The sequence below is a fragment of the Zalophus californianus genome, chromosome 16, assembly GCF_009762305.2.
Source record: "Zalophus californianus isolate mZalCal1 chromosome 16, mZalCal1.pri.v2, whole genome shotgun sequence".
Lineage (NCBI taxonomy): Eukaryota > Metazoa > Chordata > Mammalia > Carnivora > Otariidae > Zalophus > Zalophus californianus.
Window position 1 is genome coordinate 39,360,167 of NC_045610.1, and position 19,435 is coordinate 39,379,601.

The window sequence follows — 19,435 nt, forward strand, 5'->3', positions numbered from 1 at the left end:
CGCCCCCCGCCCCCCCCCCCCCGCGCTCGCTCGCACTCACACCCGGGCGCTGGAGGCGGGCGGCCCGGGCCCCACCGGCCCCCCATGGACGCCCCCGGCACGGGGCGCTGAGACCCCCGCGTCGCTGCCCAGCCCTGTCCAGCGCGCCACGCCGAGGTAAGGGGGAGGGAGCGAGGGGGCATTAATATGCAAATGCCTCGCGATTGATTATGCAAAGCCGTGGGGCTCTAGGGCCAGCTCCCTGGCGGGCTGGGGGCGCCCGGGGGTACCCGCTGCCAGCCTCAGCCTTCCCTGGCGCCCCGGTCACCCTGTCACAGTCCGGGAGCTCGCAACTTACGCCCTGGGGAAGGGAGGTGTTGCTGGGAGGTCGGTGGGCCCCGGGGTTCGCCGGCAGAGATGGCGTCCAGGCCTCCCCCTCGAGGGCCCGCCCGGCCTCTGTCCGGCCCGTCTGCTGCGCACTCCCGGGCCCGGCCCTGCTGCCGGCCGCCGGAGCTCCCCCGCCCGCCGCGGTTTGTTTACGGTGCGCCGGAGGCCTGCCCCCCCCCCCGCACCCCCCCAGCCTCCGAGGCTGAGGCTGAGGCCGAAGCCGAGGCCCAGTGGCCTTTGCAAAGCCGCCTCCAGCTGCGGAGGGCTGTAAGAGTGGAGTGGGGGGTGGGCTTGCACAGGCCCCGGGAGCGGGAAGTCTCCCCCCCCACCACCATTCCACCCGCCTCCCCAATTGAGCATGGCTCTCTGGTTGCAACACTCCTAATTGCAAAAACGCAGCTTGGAGGAGAGGGAGTGTGTGTGTGTAGGGGGGAGTGTATGTGAGGGTCCCTAGATGATCTGGAGAGTTGCAAGCTAGTGCGGTTGGGGAAGAGAGAGAGGAAGGGACCTGTGTGGTGTGCCCCCCCCACCCTTGTTTCCCTCCTCTTGCAACGTGTCTCTGTTGCCCCTTCTGTGCCTGGGGCCCTCCCTTGTCCGGTGTGAAAGAAAGGCCTGGGGCCGGGGGCAGGGATGATAGGGCCAATGGAGAGAGCCACACTTTACAGGGGTGGAGGTCGCAGAAGAAAAGCCAGTGGGATAGGAGCCTGCCCCTCAATGCTGGCTCTGGCCCCAGGAAGGGGAAGGGATGAAGGGGGCTGTTGTCCCCGACGAGGGACGGGAAGCAAATGTGACATGCAGACACAGAGATATGCCCACACAGACAGCCACATGCATGCACACCCAGGGACACCCAGGCAGACTCAAGGACAGGAGCTGCTGGACACACCCACATGGGGACAAGGGAAGAGGCAGGCTGCCGCTGCACCGGGGAGCTCAAAGGGGTGGGACACACCCACGGGAGACCAAGAGCAAGGAGACCGATCCATGCACATACCCACGCACAGGGTCACAGGGAGATGCTGTCACACACAGGGGCAAGGAGGAGTCGCTGTCACCCACACAGAAAAAGTCACTATCATCGAACGCATGCATGAACACAGAGCAATTGCACACAGCCGCACATTACAAAAGACCCTGTCACTCACAGGCACACACGTGCTAGCATGAGCCCAGTCACACAGGCATCATTCCCTGCCTTGACAGTGACTGTCACTCAGTCAAACGCAAACGCAGTTACACATCAACACATGTATACACAACTTAGCAACAAGTATTTTCCTGGACTCTTACTGAGGATCTCTAAGGTTCTGTGTACAACAAAACCTCTACTCCAAGGAAAAGCAAATTCGTCTCTGTGAAAAGACTTTCCTGCATAATGGTGCAAGACATGCATTCATGATAATATTCTCAGTCTCTGTCGCTTGTCATCTCCCCCCTCCCCCTGCCCCACTCAATGGTGATCTCCTTGAGACCTGGGAGAATCACTCCCAAGAGCTCTGGATCCCACCCAGAGCCTAGCACAGGAAGTGCTCTGTAAATACTTGTTAATTGATTGCCTGGGAACTCCAGACACAGGTGTACTCATTTGCACACAGTCCCAGGGACTCAGGTGCAGAAGGCATTCACAAGGCTCGGGTCCACACAGTCACAGGTCCACGTGGACAGCTGTGTCCAGACACCCCCAGACATGCACACTGTAGCTGTGCAGTCAGGCGCACCCCTAGATGCACACACAGTTGTAGATTTTTTTCCCTCAAGCTTCCTCCTGTCTTCCTCTAGGCTCAGCTTTTTTTTTTTTTTTTTTTTTTTTTGAGGGACAGAGAAACAAGAGCAAAGAGAGCAGGGGCAGGGGGGTTCCAGAGGGCCGAGCCATGGGGCTGAAACAATGTCCAATGACTTCCAGCAGCTGAGATTATCCTAGCTGCTGTGGGGGGGGGGGGCGGGGAGGAGTTGGGGAGAGCCAGCTCCTAGGGAGCGGTCCCTCTCTCTACCTTGAAAGCAAACGCGGGATCTAGCTGCTCCTGCCAGGGTCGTTTGTCTGAGCCTTTCCTGGGGCCTTTGACTTGCCCCCGCCCCCTCCCAGAGGAGTTCCTGTCTCCCACCAAGAGTCTGGCCCCTTGTCCCACCTCTGCCCTCCTGTCTAAACTTGGAAGCCTTCCTTAGGAGGCCGTATGCTGGTGAGTGTCTGGGTGAGTGATGTGTATTTTTGACTTGGAATTTCTCTCTAACGCTGTCTCCCTTTTGCTCTGTCTTACTGTGTCTGATTCTCCCTCTCCTCGTTTATCTGACAGTCTGGAACTCTCACCCGGGTCGCCGTCCCTGTCTACCCCTGCTCTTGTCTCTGCCACAGCCCCCTTTCTCAGAGCTGGGAACTGGCAGTGATGAGCTTCATACTTTTCCAGTTGTTAAGACTCAAACCCCGCCCCTTGCCCCGCCTGCCCTGCCTCTGGGGTCAGCAAGAGGTTGGGGTGGGGGGGGTTGGGGGGCTCAGCTGGCTGCTCAGGACATCCTGCGCTTCCTCAGCGTTGCAGCTGCAGCAGCAAGTTTTGGGGGCTGAGAGTCGGGGGAAGGGACGGGGGTCAGCTAGAGCTCACGCTGACCTCTTAGGCTGGCACGCTCAGCCAGGGCACACCAGCTGGGTGGAAGCCCCGGGTCTACAGGCTATAGCCCGCTAGCTGCTAAGTGAGCCAGCCAGGAGGCTCCCCACCACACTGACCCACTGGAAAATTGTCACCCCCCATGGGCAGTGGCGGGAGTTGGCAGGGCCCGACTGAGCAGGGTCAGTGGCACTGCTCACAATGCCTTTCTCCACACCCCTGGCAGCTGAGATCCACCTCGGAGATGCCCAACAGCTGTGCCCTCTGCCCAGCCTCAGAGCTTGGTTCTGAAGGTACAGCTGCCCAGATTAGGTGGGGGGCTGAGTGAGGCCCTGTCTCATGAACGTAGGCTCCAGCCTGGAGTGGGAATTTGAGCCAGGGGGTAGTGGGGCAGGGGCCCCAGAGCCCAGGGGGGCACCAAGCATTTCTGGCCATGCTCCCCTCCAGCCATGACCTATTTGAATGAGGAGACACTGGTAGTGATTCTACCCTAGAAAATCCATAGGCTGCTACAGAAGGGGAAATCGAGGCCCAGTCACAGGGGAGACATAGCTGGATCAAAGAACAAGGTATGGTTCCTTTAGCCGATAGTAGACTCTCATGGGTAAGAGGAGGGATTTTTTTTTCTTTCTTTTTTTGGAGCTGGAGTGTCTGGGTTTGAATCCCAGCTCTGCCACTTGCTGGTTGTATAACCTTGGGCAATCAATTTAACCTCTCCCATGCCTTGTCGGTAAATTGAGGATGAGAATACTTATCTCGTTCAGTTTTTTGAGGATTCGAGGAGCTAGAATATATTAAATGCTTTTAAAAGTGCCTGGTGTGTAAGAAGCACCGTATGTGTTAGCTGTTACAATGAGGAAGCCTGTGGGTCTGGCGTCCCCTGGATTTCTTGGAGAAGCTGGGTGAAGAAGTGGATCTCCAGATGTCACAGGAATGGGCTGGGGGTTGGGGAGGACGGTGGGTCCCTAAGCTCCAGCCTCCTCACCCTTGCTGTCACATCTCTCTCCCCACGAGTTTTTGCAGTCTGAAGCCCCTCTGCCTCTTGCATGGAGAGTGTACGGCACCCTACCTGTCCACTAGGGATGCAGCATCCCAGCCACCTACCAGTCACCCAGGACCCAGTGCTGGCTGGTAGATACCCGATTCCCCATCCCTGCACCAAGGGGGCATTAGTGTGAAGAGTAAGGACCAGTGGGTGGGTGTGGCACCTTGAGGGCCAGAGCCTGTCCTGGGTTGCCTCTCTTCCCCTGTGAGTCCGGTGAGAAGACTTCTCTCTCCCCCAAATCCCTTTTCATCAGCCCCTCCCCTTCAAAATGCAGCAAGGACAGTGGAGGATAGTGGTGGGCCACTGGGGAGCCTCTGGGGTGGGAAGCGAATCTTAACTCAAGTTCTCACGGTTGCAAAGGGGACTTGTGCCTCTTGGGGAGGAAGGCAAGTATGCCTATATTGGAAAGAGCGCTGGCTGGGAGCTGGAGGCTGGGTTTGTGCCATTCACTGGTTGCTGACTTTGGCCTGGATTTTCCTCATCTGGAGACAATGATGCCCACCTCACTCCCACTGGAGGGTAAATAACATAATGTGGCCTGACCCCTGTGTTCAATCTGGGTCGCATCCTGGCTTCATAAGCAATGCCTGTGGATTCTCCTGTTCTTCTGGGGCCTGGCATGCTCCAGGGTGGGGATCCACATGCCCCCCCCCGCCCCCGGAACCAGAGACAGTTCCCAATCTCTCACAGAGGCATCTGGGGCTGGTGTGTGCTGATGCGGGGGGGGGGGGGGGGGCGGGGGGCGCGCGTCATATGGTTTTCAGGCATAGGGGGTGTTGTCTGCCCTCCTCCCTGGCAGGCCAAGGTCGGGGTAACAAAGGGGACCTCCTTCTAGTATGCCTATGTATGAGGTGGTCCAGAGGGAGGGGTCAGAAGTTCTCTGGGTACACAAGGAAAGCAAGGTGGAACTTACTGGTGCCCAGGAAATGCTAACCTTGCTCCCTTGCTCCCCTGCTCTGAGGATGAGCGCTTAGTCTGGGGACTAGGGACTGGGGTTAAAGGTTAGGGCCAAAGGCATAGCCTCGCCCCCCCACCCCCCAGCAGTGGCAAAGAGCAGCCCCAGCCCACCTCCCCTTCTTCCTCCTGTCTTCCTCTTGTAAGGAAGAGACGAGTTCTTGGCTCCGAGAGCCTGAGCTGTCTGTTTCATTTTCTCTTTTACCCGGGCGCGTGGGCGGGGGAAAGGGAGCGCGGAGCCGAGGCTATGGGCTATTGGTGGCTATCGGAGTTTTTGTACACATCAGTGAGTGGGTGTGTTGTGCGCGCATCCATGTGTGCGTGTTTTATGCATGTGTGGGCTGGGGAGGGCTCTGAATATCTGCTGGAACCGGGCACCCGGAGCCTGCGGCTCTGCGCATGCGCGCTGTGTGTGTCTGCACGTGTCCGTGTGTGTGCCGGAGACTCAGCTGCATTCACTTGCTCGCGCGCGCTCTCTCTCACTCTCTCCTGTGTCTTTCGCGCGCGCAAACACACGTACACACATGTACACACACAATTTTCAATCTCTCTCTCCCCATTCCCTCCCTCCCCCCTCCTCCTTCTCTAGCACTCGCCACGCGCTGTCTCTCTCTCTCCCCCTCCCTGCCTCTTTCCCTCTCCCTCCCTCCCTCTCTCTCCTTCCTCCCCGCCCCCTCCCTCTGCCTCTGCCAGTTCTGCTTGGGTGGGGGCTAACTCCCGCGTCCCTGGGGTGCTTGGGAGAACATCCCTGCCTTTCTCTTTGCCTCCACCATTCCCTTCCCTCCTGGACTGTGCTCCCCAGGGCTTGCAGACAGCTCCTCTCTGTGGCCTCCTGGGTAGAAGGGAGTGGGGAAGGGAGGACCCCAAGCCCTGTGCCCATGGTGCCATCTGCAGCGAGTGCCTTGGCCCCGTGACATTCATGCCTCCAGCATTCAGCTGCCCTAGCTCCCAGCTCCGATTACCCTACCCGGCTGGCTGCTGGGGGGAGGGTGGGGAAAATGTGCCATGCCCAGCTTGGGGGTGCTCCTAGCTGCCTTCTTGGCTACTTGGATCTCTCGCTTCCATTCCTGAGGGGGAACTGGGGCAGAGGCAAGAAGTTCTGTGGGTTGGCAGGGAAGGGGCTGAGTTCTTGAACGTGGGTGTGAGCTTGGGGGAATGGAGTTGACCTCTGGACCTGGACACCCACCTTGATGCCTGACTGGAGCTGGCCTGGGGTGGGAAGAGGGAGAGGAGAGCAACAGGTGGTTAAGGTTATGGGGGGGGTGAGGGATGCATAGTCTTTCCAGTCTTTGATGTTAATACTGGGCATCTGGCCCAAGTCAAGGCTGCTGTTTATGTCTTTCTGTCTCTGATCTGCAGGGGGGAGTTTCCTGTTATATTCTTTGGGGGGAGAGGATCTTTTGTTTAAGTAACCATTCGCCCCCTGTCATATCCCCCACCCCCATCTTCCATTCTCTAGCCTCCAGGGCCCCTTGGTGAGCTAGGAGATCAGACTTAAGGCCCGATGCCCTTAAGCTCCAGAATCACATCTCACGGGGCCCCCGGTGAGAGCCCACCAAGGAGTACTGCCTCGCTCTTCACCTCCCTCCTGCTTGCCAAGCTGGTGCCTGCGTCTGTGTATTCCTCTGCCATCTCATACCTGCCAAATAGTACCTTCCTTCCCGCCTTCACTCCCTTCTTTCCTGGCACTAGAATAATAGTGAGTTGGGTGGGGCTGGCCTATTCAGTCCATACCTGAGAATAGAACAGGGTGACCTGGGAAAGGAGAAAGAGGTCCTGGCCCTGAGTGGAACCTACCCCTTCGCACAGGGGAGGGCGGGGGGCTGTGTTCTGCTGCAGCCTTCGCTCTCCCCAGACTCCCAGGGCCTGTTGGTGTTTGTGGCTGCCCGTGCGAGCCCACGTTGGCACCGGTGGTGGTTTGCACACAGATGCCTGTGTTTGCCTGTGCATGCCCCTGTGTATATTTGGGCTACAGTGGCCACCCAGGCCCCTTAGCATCACCCTTCTTGGCGCCCGTGGTGTGGAGTCAGGGCCTCAGTGCCAGGTTATTGGGGGGGGGAGTATCTCCCCCACCCCTAGCATCAGGCAAAGGGGAAGGGGAAAGGGAGGCGTGAACCTACCCACAGCACTATTAATAGCCCACATGCCAGGCCACCAAGAACCAGCTGTCACCGTGGAAACCATTTCTACTCCCCCCCTCCCCCAGCCTCCATGGGGTGGGACTTAGGCGGGGCAGGAAGCACCCCCCACCCATCTTTCTTTGTTACCTTGCTCTCTTTGTCTCCCCTCTCCTTCATTTGTCTCTCCTCCCTTCCTCACCCCTTCTGTCCCCCATCCCCCATCTCATCGCTGCCTTTTCCTCTACTTCGTTGTCATCCTAGCTCTACCCCCATCCCTGCCCATCTCTTTGTTCTTGCCCCTCCCCTTCCTCCATCATCCCTTTTGCCCCTCTCCTCCTCCTCCTCTTTCTCCACTTTTCTCAGCCCCCTCTATCCGTGTGTGTCTTTTCCTCTGTGGTTGGCAAGGAGGAGGGCTGGGCTTTCTTTAGAGCATTAAGGACAAAGTCCAGGGGCCCCAGACAGATGAGGCGAAAGCCCAGAGCAGACACTCGGAGGAGTAGTGTGTGTAGGATTTGGGGCTAGATTCTGGGGGCAGAGAGTCCCCTTGGGCCTGCAGGACTGCGGAATGGGGCAGTCCAGCAGTGGGAACCTGGCGTGGTGCCCGCGGATGCCGCATTGGCCTCCTGTCTCTGTCCCCCCATTGCAGAAGCACTTAAGCTTAATGAAATGCTTCCCCCTCCGTGGGCACCTTGCCCATACTGCCACCCAACAGCTCTTATCTGACAAAGAAGGAGTGGGTGGCCGGCCCACCCGACAGGTGGGTCTTGCCATCCGGCTGTCCAGTCTAGTCGCAGAACCCCCCAGCTCCACCTCCCCTTCTTCAGGCTGAGCCTCCACCTCTGCGGGGCAGGTGCCAGGAAGGAGCTTGGGGAATTAAGCTGGACTCCAGGAAGAGGGGAGAAATGCTGCCCTTCAGGGTGGACATCCCTACATCACCCCCCCCTTCCCCACTGCCCTTTTCCTGCCCACAGCTAACACAGGCTCACAGGGCCTATGCCTCCCTGCATGCTGGGCCTTCTGCTTGCTCTGGGTTGCCTCAGAGGCCCAGGTATGTCCCTAGAGACCAGGGGTCCCCAGGGGTTGGTTCTCCAGGCTCTTGCTTGGTGCCACGTGAGGGTGCCCTGAGCACGAGGGCAGCACCTTGCTCCTCTGCCCATTGCCAGGGGTCAGTGTGGCCTGGTTGCACCGATGGGCACCGGGGCGCCATTCAGCTCGGCACAGAGGTGGGGCAGAGAGGGAGCTTGCCCCTCCCCACAGCAGGCACGTGCAAGCCCTTGGCAGTGCCCAGACACATTTGGAGTTAAGGCCGGGGAGGGGGAAGGGAAAATAAACATGGTGGCTTAGGTTGGCGCTCCCCCAGGTGTGCCCTGTAGCAACTGGCAGTGGCAGAGGTGCGGGAGGAGGGGGTCCTCCAGGGCGATGGCCCCGAGGCAGGAGCTGCCCAGGCCATGTGGCTGCCGCTGGTGTTCCCCGCCCGGCCTGGCCCCCACCGGTCAGTACCCATGCCCTACACCCTAGCCCTCTTTGCCTGCCCCCAGGGCCTGCTCCCCAGGGCTGCCCCTCTCTCAGCATGCCCACTCCTGTGCTTGCCTCCTCCCATCCCTGGGGGCGCTCGGGCCTCCGGCTGGCGAGTGGATTTTTCCAGCTTCTGTAAACAAGTGGTGGCAGCATGCCAGGTGGGCAGGAGACAGGCGGGGGCTGCACCGCAGCCAGGGTGTGCCAAGCACCGAGGCACAGCCTCAGGGGGGGAGACAGGGAGACACCGAGACCCAGAGAGAGCGAGGCATTCAGATGCAGACGGACAGACCAAAGGAAGCCTCGCCGGGCACAGATAGAAGTGGAAACAGAGGCAACAGAAAATGGCCCGCTATTGTCCAGCCCAGCCCCCATGACTTCCCTGGCCCCCTACCCCTCAGTGCTCTGGCTAAGAGCGGCAGGCCCCAGTGCCCAGTCCCTGGGCATCCCCACCCACTCCTTCTCCTCCCCTACCTCCACCCCTTAGGGCTGGCTACGCCATTATAAATTTATAACAGGAATTTCTTCACAAGCCAAGAAAAACTTGACCTACTTTCTTGACGGCTCCCTGGGCTAAGGCTCCCTGCTCATTGCCCCCCCACCAAACCCCAGTCTCCTGTCCAGCCCCCGGTGCCCAGTCCTAGTCTAAGGGGATAGCAGAGGCACCAGGGGCCACCTTTCTGCGCTCCTGCCACGTTCCTCATGTGGGGGGCTCGCCTGGGCGCAGAGGCCCTGTCCTGTCGCCCTGCCCTGCCCAATGACCTGACTTATCTCTGTTTCCCCTCCCACCCTGGCTCCTTATCAGTTCCCGGGGGTGGGGCGGGGGGCCCAGGGGTGAGGTCTCTGGTATAGCAGCCACGTGACGGAGGCTGCGTGTGGGGAACTGCACCCTTTGTCCCCCTCTCCCAAGCTCACACCAGCCGGTGTGTGCAGACAGTACGCCTCTGGTCTGTAGCCTGTGGTCAGAGGGGCAGTATAGATGGGAGGGTGGGCCCAGGCTGGCCCTGCGCTGGACCCCAGCTAGTGGACGGATGCTAACATTTGAGGCAGGCTGTGAGGCGCCACTCCCTGAGCCACCTGCTTGCTAGCTGTGTGGATGGGAGTGAGTGAGCCAGCTGTCGGAGCATGCACCTTCATCTGTAGAGTTCTGGTGCCCACTTCAGAGGGGCACATATTATCCATTCAGATGGCCTGGTAGTTTCCTTTTCCATTTCCCTTGCTGTCCTTGTGGGTGGCAGCCCAGCTAAACCAACTGGGAAGTCTGGTCCTCAAGACTGGGAAGTGTGATTTGGGACCTTGTACAGGAAGTTCTGAAGTCCTGGGCGGGGGTGGGGGGGTGGTCGTGGCTGGGATTGGGGAGTCATAATTCGGTCAGCAGCAGAGGGGAGGTCAGCTCCCCACTGTTTTCAGCACCTCTCTCCATGAAGGCACTTAGGTGGGCATTCCCGATCCCTGCGTGCTGCCCCCACGCCCCACCCTTCCTTCTCAGGTACCCCCCACGCCTGGGCTGAAAACTGCTCATCTTGGGTCCCCTCTTGCCCTATAATACCAATACGTCTTACAAAAACTCAGCTAGAGGGGTGGTAACAATAGCCAACGATTAATGGACGCTTATCAAGGGCCAGACCCTTAACTGAATGTCAGGCTTGAGACGTGGTATATGATTGCCTTCATTCTTTTCCTCCATACCTTTCCAAGTTAGGACGTGTATCTCCAGTGTTGCCTGCTGCACCTATTGATCTGACAGGTTGTCCTGGTCCCCTCTCTGTGCTTGCTCCCCATGCCCACCACCATCTTGTGATGAGCCCCTAAGAGCCCAAAATGTTGCCACCAAAGGAATCCTTCTACCCACTTCCACCATGGCGCTGCCTTATCCCTGCCTCTCTCCTCTCTTTGCAGGGACTTCTGGACGGGACAAGACTCCAAAGCTACTCCCCCAGTCCAAGACACCCCCCACCTCGGACCCAGCTTGCCCTCAGCCCTACCACCTGCCACTCCCTGGCCCCTCTCACCGCCCGCCCCCCTCTTGGGGCACAGGGCATGGTGTGACAGGCCAAGTGCTGAGGCAGGCACCATGGGTGCTGTGCCCTAGGGCCTGGGTGGCAGGGGGTGGGTGGCCTGTGGGTGTGCCGGGGGGGCCGTTGTGCCCACCCCAGTCTCTTGGCGTGCTGGAGGGCATCCTGGATGGAATTGAAGTGAATGGAACAGAAGCCAAGCAAGGTGGAGTGTGGGTCAGACCCAGAGGAGAACAGGTAATGGGTCTAGCAGCCAGGATGTTCCAGTTCCTGGGCAACAGGCATGTTTATCACCGGCCTGGGCAAACGAGAGCTGAGCTTGGGCCTTTTAAGCACCTCTGGAGGGATGGGCATGAGACCAGCAAGCCTGCTGTCTACCTTTGCCCAGGAGATGAGGTCATGGCCACATGTGGCAGGGAATTAGGCACCTGGTTTGAGAGGTGTCCATTTCTGAGCGGGAAGGTAATGCAGAGCAATGACAGGTGGCAGGCACGTGGCTCCTCGACAGTGCTGGGGAATCTCACATGCCCTCCCAGTGTCCCTCCGCTGCCCTCACCTGAGCATGTGCAATGCAAACAGCCTTGCCGCTTTCCCGCTCTCCCTACCAGACTCGTGTGTGGTCCAGAAACCATGGTGCGTGGGACATGACATTTCAGGGCACATGCGCCAATGACTGTTGGTCCCAGCCCATGCTTATATTTGGAACCTATTGGGAGCCCCACAAGCTCTTCCTTGTTCATGGGCAAGAGCGGGCACTGCCGTGGGGCTCCTCCCAGGAAGTGGAAGTGAATGCCAACTCTGAAGGGTTTACTCACACGTGAAGGAGGAATCAGCCCTGCACACACAACTAGGGATGCGTTACCTGTGATCTGCATGGCTCTTGAGGAGCCCAGAGGGTCTCCGCTTCTCCCATCGGCCCCAAGTGGCACAGAGCTCTGTCCCAGTTGGCATGAAGCCCCAAGAGCTGGGTACAGCCTGTGCCTATGGCCAGGGAGAGGGTGGGGGTGGGGGTGCTCTGGGGAGGAGTGTGGCCGTTGCCTTGGAGACCAGATCTTGAGCCAAGAGGCCAGAGGCTTGGCCGGGCAAAGCCTTGGGGCCCAAGTCTAGGTCCCCGGAGGGATGGAGGAGGTGGATGAAGCTGGCAATTCGGTGGGACACCCCAGGTATCCCTCCCCAAAGCCTCACCCCAGGGGAGCTCTGAAAAAGATCTGGCCTGTCACTGCAGGGCTCTCACTTGCAGCCTCTGTACCTCCCTGCTCAGACTTCTGTGAGTCTGGGTGAGTCTGCTCCTCTAATTCACAGAAAAACAGGAATGCAGGTTCCTGGTCCCCCAGCGCTGCATCCCCTCCCCCCATCCTTCTCCCCTCCCCCCATGTCCCTGCGCCACCTTGTGGCTGTCCCTGGGACTGCACTCAGAGGCTGTGAGGCGTCATCGTTGAAAACCGCCAGCTCAACTGGAGGGTTAGACTGGGCCTGGAGTTCTCCCATACCCACTCCTGCTGGGTGCAGGAGGGAACTCTGAGTCTCCAGTGGTTGTAGAAATCAGACAGGGGTAATCCCCAGGGGGCCCGGAACATAGACTCGTCTGTGTGACCCTGGCCAAGGTCACTGTGTCAGTGTGTTGGGCCCTGCATCAGGCTCCAGGGGGGCGGAGCCCTGCAACATGCCACTCGCAGGGTGGGTGTGGGAGGTTATACAATCCGTGCATGCATGTAGAGGCTTATGTAACCTGTGTGTGCTGAGGTTATGTAACATGTATGGGCAGAGACTGGTGACATATATGTGTAGTGGCTGAGGGTTGCTAATACCTTGCATGGAGGAGCTCAGAGTGCTTGTCCTGGCTCTGACTCCCCGGCGAGGCGTCGCCAGGCACAGGTGGACCTTTGGTTTGTTGCTCTGCTAAATGGAGGCCATGAACAGGGTGACGCTGGAAGTCTCTTCTTACTGTCATATTCCAGGTTCTAGGTTCTAGTCGCTCAGCACTGTGTGTTTTCAATCACTGTGGTTATTCACCATGTGAGCATGACCTGGAAGTCAGGCAACACATTCACTGGGGGGAGGGGGTGGTATTATTAGGTATCTGTCCAGAGGGTTGTGTAACGCATGGGCATATCTAGAGGTCAGATAATGCATTTGAGAATGCCCTGAAAATTTCATGGGTATATAGATCCTGGTGCTTATTTACTATGCTTAGGTTTACACTGAAGGCTGCATAGTTGTTCAGATGCGCTGGTCTTATGTTATGTATATGTGTGTGTTCTAAAGGTTATATAGCTCTAAGCATGTCCTAAAAATTCTTTCTGCATAAGTGTCATGTTATTAAAGGCTTAACCATGTGGATATCTTATAGATTATTGGTGTTTAAGGTTCTATAATGTGCACGTGCGCGCGTGCGTGCGAGTGTGTGTGTGTGTGTGTGTGTGTGTGTATGTGTGTGTTTGGGCTCTAGAACATGGCTGTGTCCCAGCCAAGCCCTGTATCTCTCTCCCCAAAGCTTGTAGATAGCTGGACCCATCTCAGTGTTGTCAGCTGACCTAGACGTGGAGGTAGAATGAGGACACAAGATGGAGGGAGTCGGGCCCGGGGGATTATATAAACCTATTGGATGAGAAGGGGGCTGCCCAAAGACTGGTCTGTGATTCTGCCCACTTTGCCCCCATGCAGTGCCAGGTCACCAGATGGAAAGCGAAAAAGAAAGAACGGCCAATGTTCCCTGAAAACCAGCATGTCAGGTGAGCCTGGCTGTGTGTGCCCTGCTTCCCCACCCTCAACCCCGCCAAACCAGCCCAGGGCTCTTTCGGGGCCTGGGCATGGACCAGCAGCTCCTGTGTCCCTTGGGGAGAGCCTCCTAGAGGGCTTGGGACGGACTTGTCTGGAGGTGAGAGGGGTGATAAGGGCATGCCCCAGCCTTTGAGGATGGATTAGGTCAAGAAGGGCCTCTTCCCTTCTCCAATAACCCCCTTGCCTGAGCCCAACCCCCCTGTGCCCCTGGATCAGGGTCTGGGCTAAAGGGCCAGGGGACTGTATTCCCCTGAGACAAGCTGCTGACAGGTGCTTCTCCTCCTGCATCCCCCGCCCCTCAGATGCAGCAAGAGAAAATCCCCAAATGGGCAGTCGGAAGAACTGGGATTCTCCATATTCTTAGGGAAGGGGATGGACAAGGTGACCTCTGATGTGTCTCCAGGATTCTGCTTGGACACAAAACCCTGTCAAGGAGGCTGGGCTAGGGGATGGGCCAGGAAGGAAAAGTTGGGGGATGAAAAAGTGTAGGAGCCTCTCTGCTGGGGGCCCAAACCATGCCTGCCTGCCTGCCTCCCTTCCTCCCTCCCTCCCAGGGTATATCCCTAGTTACCTGGACAAAGACGAGCAGTGTGTCGTGTGTGGGGACAAGGCAACCGGTTATCACTACCGCTGCATCACTTGTGAGGGCTGCAAGGTATGGACCAGCCAGCTCCTGCCCCTCCCCCACCACCTGAGCCCCCATCTCACCCGCTTTAAGGCCCTCAGCACCTGGCAAGGACAGCCCTATAAACACGCCACCTAAAGCCCACCTGTTGCACCACCATTGCTCTCTCTCATCCATTTGTTCATTCACAGTCTCTGCTCTGCCACTCATACGTACGATGCCTAATTTCTCTGGGCCTCAGTTTCTTCATCTATAAAATGGGGATAATCCTGCTACCTACTTCAGAGAGCTGTTGGGAGAATTAAATGAGCTAATTCATACAGAGTATTTAAAACAGTGCCAGGCACGTCAGAAGCGCTCAGTAAACCCCAGCTTTTGTCCATCCATTTGGTGGATCAGGTATGAGGGATGTAGCACATGCCCTGCCCTCCAGCTACTCACAGCCTACCAGAGAGAGGCACACTAGAAACAAACACTGTGTTTCAAAATGTGGCCTGGGGGCCACCCTCAGTACGAGCTCAGTGCAGAGCCCCGGGCCCCATCCCACCCTACTCAATCAGAACTTTTCGTGGTGAAGCCTTTGTGGACTCTGCCTTGAAACAGGTTCCCCAGTTGCTTCTCCTTGTACCTAGAAGGGAGAGAACCAGTGCTTGGGGGGGGGGGGGCATGGTGGGGCCCAGAGCGGGAGGATGCCGGGGTGCCCCTGGGCAGAAGGGACAAGGTCATAGGCTTGGGGGACCTTAGTTAGATCTCATTTGCTCATTTTAACCTGCAAGGGTTTTCCAGGGTCATCACCTCGTGAAAATGTAAGACTTGCCAAGAAACAAAAGTATTTAAAACTGTGTTAAGGCTTCAAGTTGCTCTCTCTCTTAGTATCAACCAAGCCAAGAGCCCCAGGGACTTAGGGTCCCATAGCAGGGTTCCTGGAGGCATTTGCAAGCAGTGTCCCTCCAGGACAGCCGAGTCCCAGAGAAGCATCCCAGAAAGCCAGAAATGCCTTGGTCCCCACCCTTCCAGAGTCTGATGTTGTAGGTCTAGAGTGAGACCCAGGAATTGGTATTTTTCCTAAGTGCATTCGATGATTTCCATGCACCGCAGGATCTGTGAACTCAGGCCTTGTGTCCCATAGCTCAGGTCCAGTTCTGGCTCTCCTGCCCATTTAGCTAAGATGACTGTGGGCAGATTGCTTAATCTCTCCAAACTTCAGATTCCTAGTCTCAAAATGGGTTCTTGCCTCTTGGGGTTGGCACAGCATCAAATTCGATGATGCACCGCCCCCAAAAAATAAATAAGGCTTATAAGTGCCTCATAGTGAGCGTTCAGCACATATTAGCTCTTGGTATTGTTACTGCCATCTTGATTCTTGAGGTTTTACCTTTAAAGCAAAGACAAAACCCGATACATAGAAGTAAACAGTTTCTCTTAAAGCTACTAGAAGTGTCCATACACAATGCCTTTTCTTGATTTTTTTAACCCCCCCCCATTTCAAGAATTCCACCTGCATGAGCAGCAAGCAGCATGTATAAGGGTGGTTTGGGGGGCAGGGGTCAGTTTTATTTTCCGAGTTGTTTAGCAAGATGGAAAATGAGGTATCCGTTGGACTTCCAAAGCTGCTATTCCTTCAGGCGTCATAGCACCTGACATCATCCCAGGCTCATGTCTCTGTACTGTGGTCCCCATTCTCACCCCTGCCACCGCCACCACCCACACGCCCCTGCCCCTTCACAGCCTAGGAGCTGAGGACATGTATTTCTAAGGTCCTTTGGCCCAGCCAAGTGACCCTGGGCTTGCTGGTGTCAGGAGGATGCCAGGTCCCCTCACTAACCCCCCACGCCCCAGTGAACTGCATGGTCGCTTAGGGAAGGGGAGGTTATGATCCACTCCATGCTCCAATCTCCCTCCACCCCAGGGCTTCTTTCGCCGCACAATCCAGAAGAACCTCCATCCCACCTACTCCTGCAAATATGACAGCTGTTGTGTCATCGACAAGATCACCCGCAACCAGTGCCAGCTATGTCGCTTCAAGAAGTGCATCGCCGTGGGCATGGCCATGGACTGTAAGGGGATTGGGGGGTGGCGCCAAGCGGCCGTGGCTGGGCGGGGAGGGAGGGGGTTCAGGTATGACTGCTTCCTGCCAGGGGATCCTCAGGGCCCACAGCGCAGAGTGACAATCCAGGTCAGGCTGATGGTGTAGTGAGTGTTCAGGATCTTGGTCCCTGCTGCCCTTATCCCTGGGGAAAAGGAAGCAGGATCCCTCCATGATCCCTACTTCCTCCCGGTGCCTACCTGCCTTTCAGCAGGCCGGGGCCTTAGAGTTTCCAGGTAGAAAGAAGTCCTGAGGACCCCGGCCTAGCACAGTGTTCTTGACTACAAGAGAAGGCATACCACTTCTGGGGGAGAGAGGGCTTCTTGCATCGGCTAGGGACCAGGTAGCAGGGTCTTCTAGTAACCACTGCCATCGTCACCCTTTAGACCAGGACGTGATAATTGTCTGGATCAGCTCAAATTGGAGTTGATGTGGTCCCAGCTGATTATCATGATCCAGGTTGTGCCACCCAACTTCCAGGTGATTTGGGAAGTCACTTAACCTTTCCGGCCCTCAGTTTCCCAACCTGCACATTGGGAAGAGTAGTTTCTGAGCAGGTTGTGGAGAGTGGCATGCAAAGGGCGTCATGTCTCTCTGCTGTTGACAGTGGTTCTAGATGACTCGAAGCGGGTGGCCAAGCGAAAGCTGATTGAGCAGAACCGGGAGCGGCGACGGAAGGAGGAAATGATCCGATCACTGCAGCAGCGACCAGAGCCTACTCCCGAAGAGTGGGACCTGATCCATGTTGCCACAGAGGCCCATCGCAGCACGAATGCCCAGGGCAGCCACTGGAAGCAGAGGCGGAAATTCCTGGTAAGGAGGGAGGGGGCTCGCGGAGGGCGACAGCCAAGTGCCCAGGAGGGAGAATGAGCTCAGAGCCTTGCCTCCTTCAGGAAGCCTTCTTAGTTTAATCTGATCCGAACCTAATGCTCTCTGCAACTTGGCGATCCTGAGTCATGCACGTGTGTGTGGGTTGCTGCTGTCAGAGCCCTGCCTGTTCCATCCGATTGGGGGCCCCAGGAGGACAGGGCCTGGCCTTCCTCATTGAATTTCCAGAGAGCAGGGGCAACCTCTCCCTTTTTTCCTGCCCACAGTGACTGGGAGGAGAAGGTGAGGACACAGTTATGTAACAGCATTTGGGGGTACCTGATGGGTGCCAGGCATTGTGTTAGGCCCTGGCAAAACTGAGTGCTAAGTGAACGGCCGGCTAGGGAAGAGATGGACAGTTGGTTGTATGTGGCGGGTGAAGGCAAGAGAACTGGCGTCTGGTTCCTGGGGGGAGTGTGCCAGTGGGTGGAACAGTATACTGCCAAGAGCACGGGCTCCAAGACCAAGCACATGTGGGTATTAATGGTCAGGAGTTAGACTGCCTGGGTTCTGATCCTGGTTCTACCACTTACGAGTCGTGTGACCTAGGGCTTATTACTTACCTGCCCTATGCCTCAGTTTCCTCATCTGTCAAATGGTGGTAAGTAGAACATCCTCCTCATAAGGTTAAATGAGATATATAAAACCTGTTGCCTCGTGCCTAGCTGCATATTAAATATTCAATAAACCTAGCTTCTATTATTATGATATTACTTCTACTACTGTTATGATCATTGTTATTATTAGCCGACTTGTCACTCTGGCTCTGATCTATTCTCTGCCCCAAGGTGAATGAGAAGCCTTAGGCCCAGGGCACAGCAGTCCCCTGGAACTGGCGGCCCCTTCTCCCCATCCTGCCTTGGAGCTCCCCCTGGTGGGCAGGGAGCCTCAGTGAGAGGTGGAAAGGGGTCTGCAGCCCCAGCTGACCCCTGTCTCTTCCCTTAGCCGGATGACATCGGCCAGTCACCCATCGTCTCTATGCCGGATGGAGACAAGGTCGACCTAGAGGCCTTCAGCGAGTTTACCAAGATCATCACCCCGGCCATCACCCGTGTGGTGGACTTTGCCAAAAAACTGCCCATGTTCTCCGAGGTGAGTGGCAGATGGGAAGAGGCATGGCGTCACACTGGAGGGGAACTGGTCCTGCTCCCTGGGTCACCCAGTGTCAGCACATGCTCATCTGAGGTTCTCTGGACAGGCAGCAATCCCTGTAGATCAACACATAGCGAACACACACGCACACACAGCTAGCCAGTGCCTAAGGAACCAAGAGGCTCCAAGTGTCCAGCCTCCCCAACCCCCACCTGCCCCTTTCCCCCGACATCTACATAGCCATCCTGGCTCCAGCAGCTTGAACGTTCTCATTTTCAAGAACACTAACTCTGGGCACAGGCTGTCTTACTAGCTGTGTGTCCTTGGCCATGTTACCCAACTGCGTACCTCACTTTCGCCCTCTGCAGTCGGGCTGGAGATAATGATGGGAGCTAACTCATAGGCATAATTGTGAGGTTTAATGACGAAGGGCATGCCCGCGGCCCAGAGCAAGGTTAGCTGTTCAGAGTACACCTTACTGGCTGAGGCCGGTGGGGACCTCACAGCTCCCAAAGCACAACCCCAGGAGACACTCGCGGGGAGGGAGGGACGTGCTGAATGTCCCTGTGGCCCTGCCACTCCGCAGCTGCCTTGCGAAGACCAGATCATCCTCCTGAAGGGGTGCTGCATGGAGATCATGTCCCTGCGGGCGGCTGTCCGCTATGACCCCGAGAGCGACACCCTGACGCTGAGCGGGGAGATGGCCGTCAAGCGGGAGCAGCTCAAGAATGGCGGCCTAGGCGTAGTCTCGGACGCCATCTTTGAACTGGGCAAGTCACTCTCTGCCTTTAACCTGGATGATACGGAAGTGGCTCTGCTGCAGGCTGTGCTGCTAATGTCAACAGGTACCTGCCTCCTGGCTGGGAGGGCTCAGTAGCTTCCAGGGCCCTGGAGCTCGGCTGGGCCCTGGGCCCGTCACTCTCCTCTTCCCTGAATGCTAAGGTCTGTCTCTGTCCCCCAAGCTTACTCTGTCACTGGGCCCGTTCTCTGTCCCCTGTCCCCTCCTTGACACCCATCCCCTCCTTGGTTCTGACGTCCGGGCCCATCTGTTGCCTCCCCATGCCGCCTCTGCTCCTTGTCCCATCTTCACCCCATTCTTTCTCTCGGCTCCCCCATCCGCTCTCCGTTGCCCACACTTGCCTTTGTTCCCCCACCCCCCAGGTACCTTCTGTCCCCCATCCCTCCTCTGTCCTCAGTCCCTTCTCCCTGCCCCTCATCCCCTCTGCTCCACTTCCACCAACCCTCCTCTTTGCCCCTAGTCCTGCCCTGTCTCCAGGTTTCCCCTCTCTTCCCACCTCTCCGTCCCTCTGTCTTCTTTCTTCGTTATCGCTCCAAACCCCCAGCGCCTCAGCCTCCTCCTGAGCCCTAGCTC

At 57.3% G+C, this 19,435-nt stretch overlaps 2 protein-coding genes across 4 annotated transcripts in view; one reads left to right on the top strand and one right to left on the bottom strand.

Annotated features, from left to right (window-relative positions):
- MED24 (mediator complex subunit 24) overlaps positions 1-469 on the bottom strand; it is a 37,577-nt gene extending 37,108 nt beyond the window's left edge. Inside the window, exon 1 of one of the 3 annotated variants that reach the window (XM_027624711.2) lies at positions 338-469. The gene's annotated coding sequence lies outside the window, so the exon portion shown is untranslated. The remainder of the gene's footprint in view (positions 1-337) is intronic. The other 2 variants (XM_027624712.2, XM_027624710.2) reach the window with 2 other exon arrangements.
- THRA (thyroid hormone receptor alpha) overlaps positions 1-19,435 on the top strand; it is a 23,000-nt gene continuing 3,565 nt past the window's right edge. The window contains exons 1-8 of the mRNA XM_027624717.2: positions 1-156; positions 10,497-10,849; positions 13,277-13,344; positions 13,948-14,048; positions 15,928-16,075; positions 16,712-16,917; positions 17,917-18,063; positions 18,650-18,908. Of these exons, the coding sequence (XP_027480518.1) occupies positions 10,797-10,849; positions 13,277-13,344; positions 13,948-14,048; positions 15,928-16,075; positions 16,712-16,917; positions 17,917-18,063; positions 18,650-18,908 (982 nt within the window). The 5' untranslated portion in view covers positions 1-156; positions 10,497-10,796. The remainder of the gene's footprint in view (positions 157-10,496; positions 10,850-13,276; positions 13,345-13,947; positions 14,049-15,927; positions 16,076-16,711; positions 16,918-17,916; positions 18,064-18,649; positions 18,909-19,435) is intronic.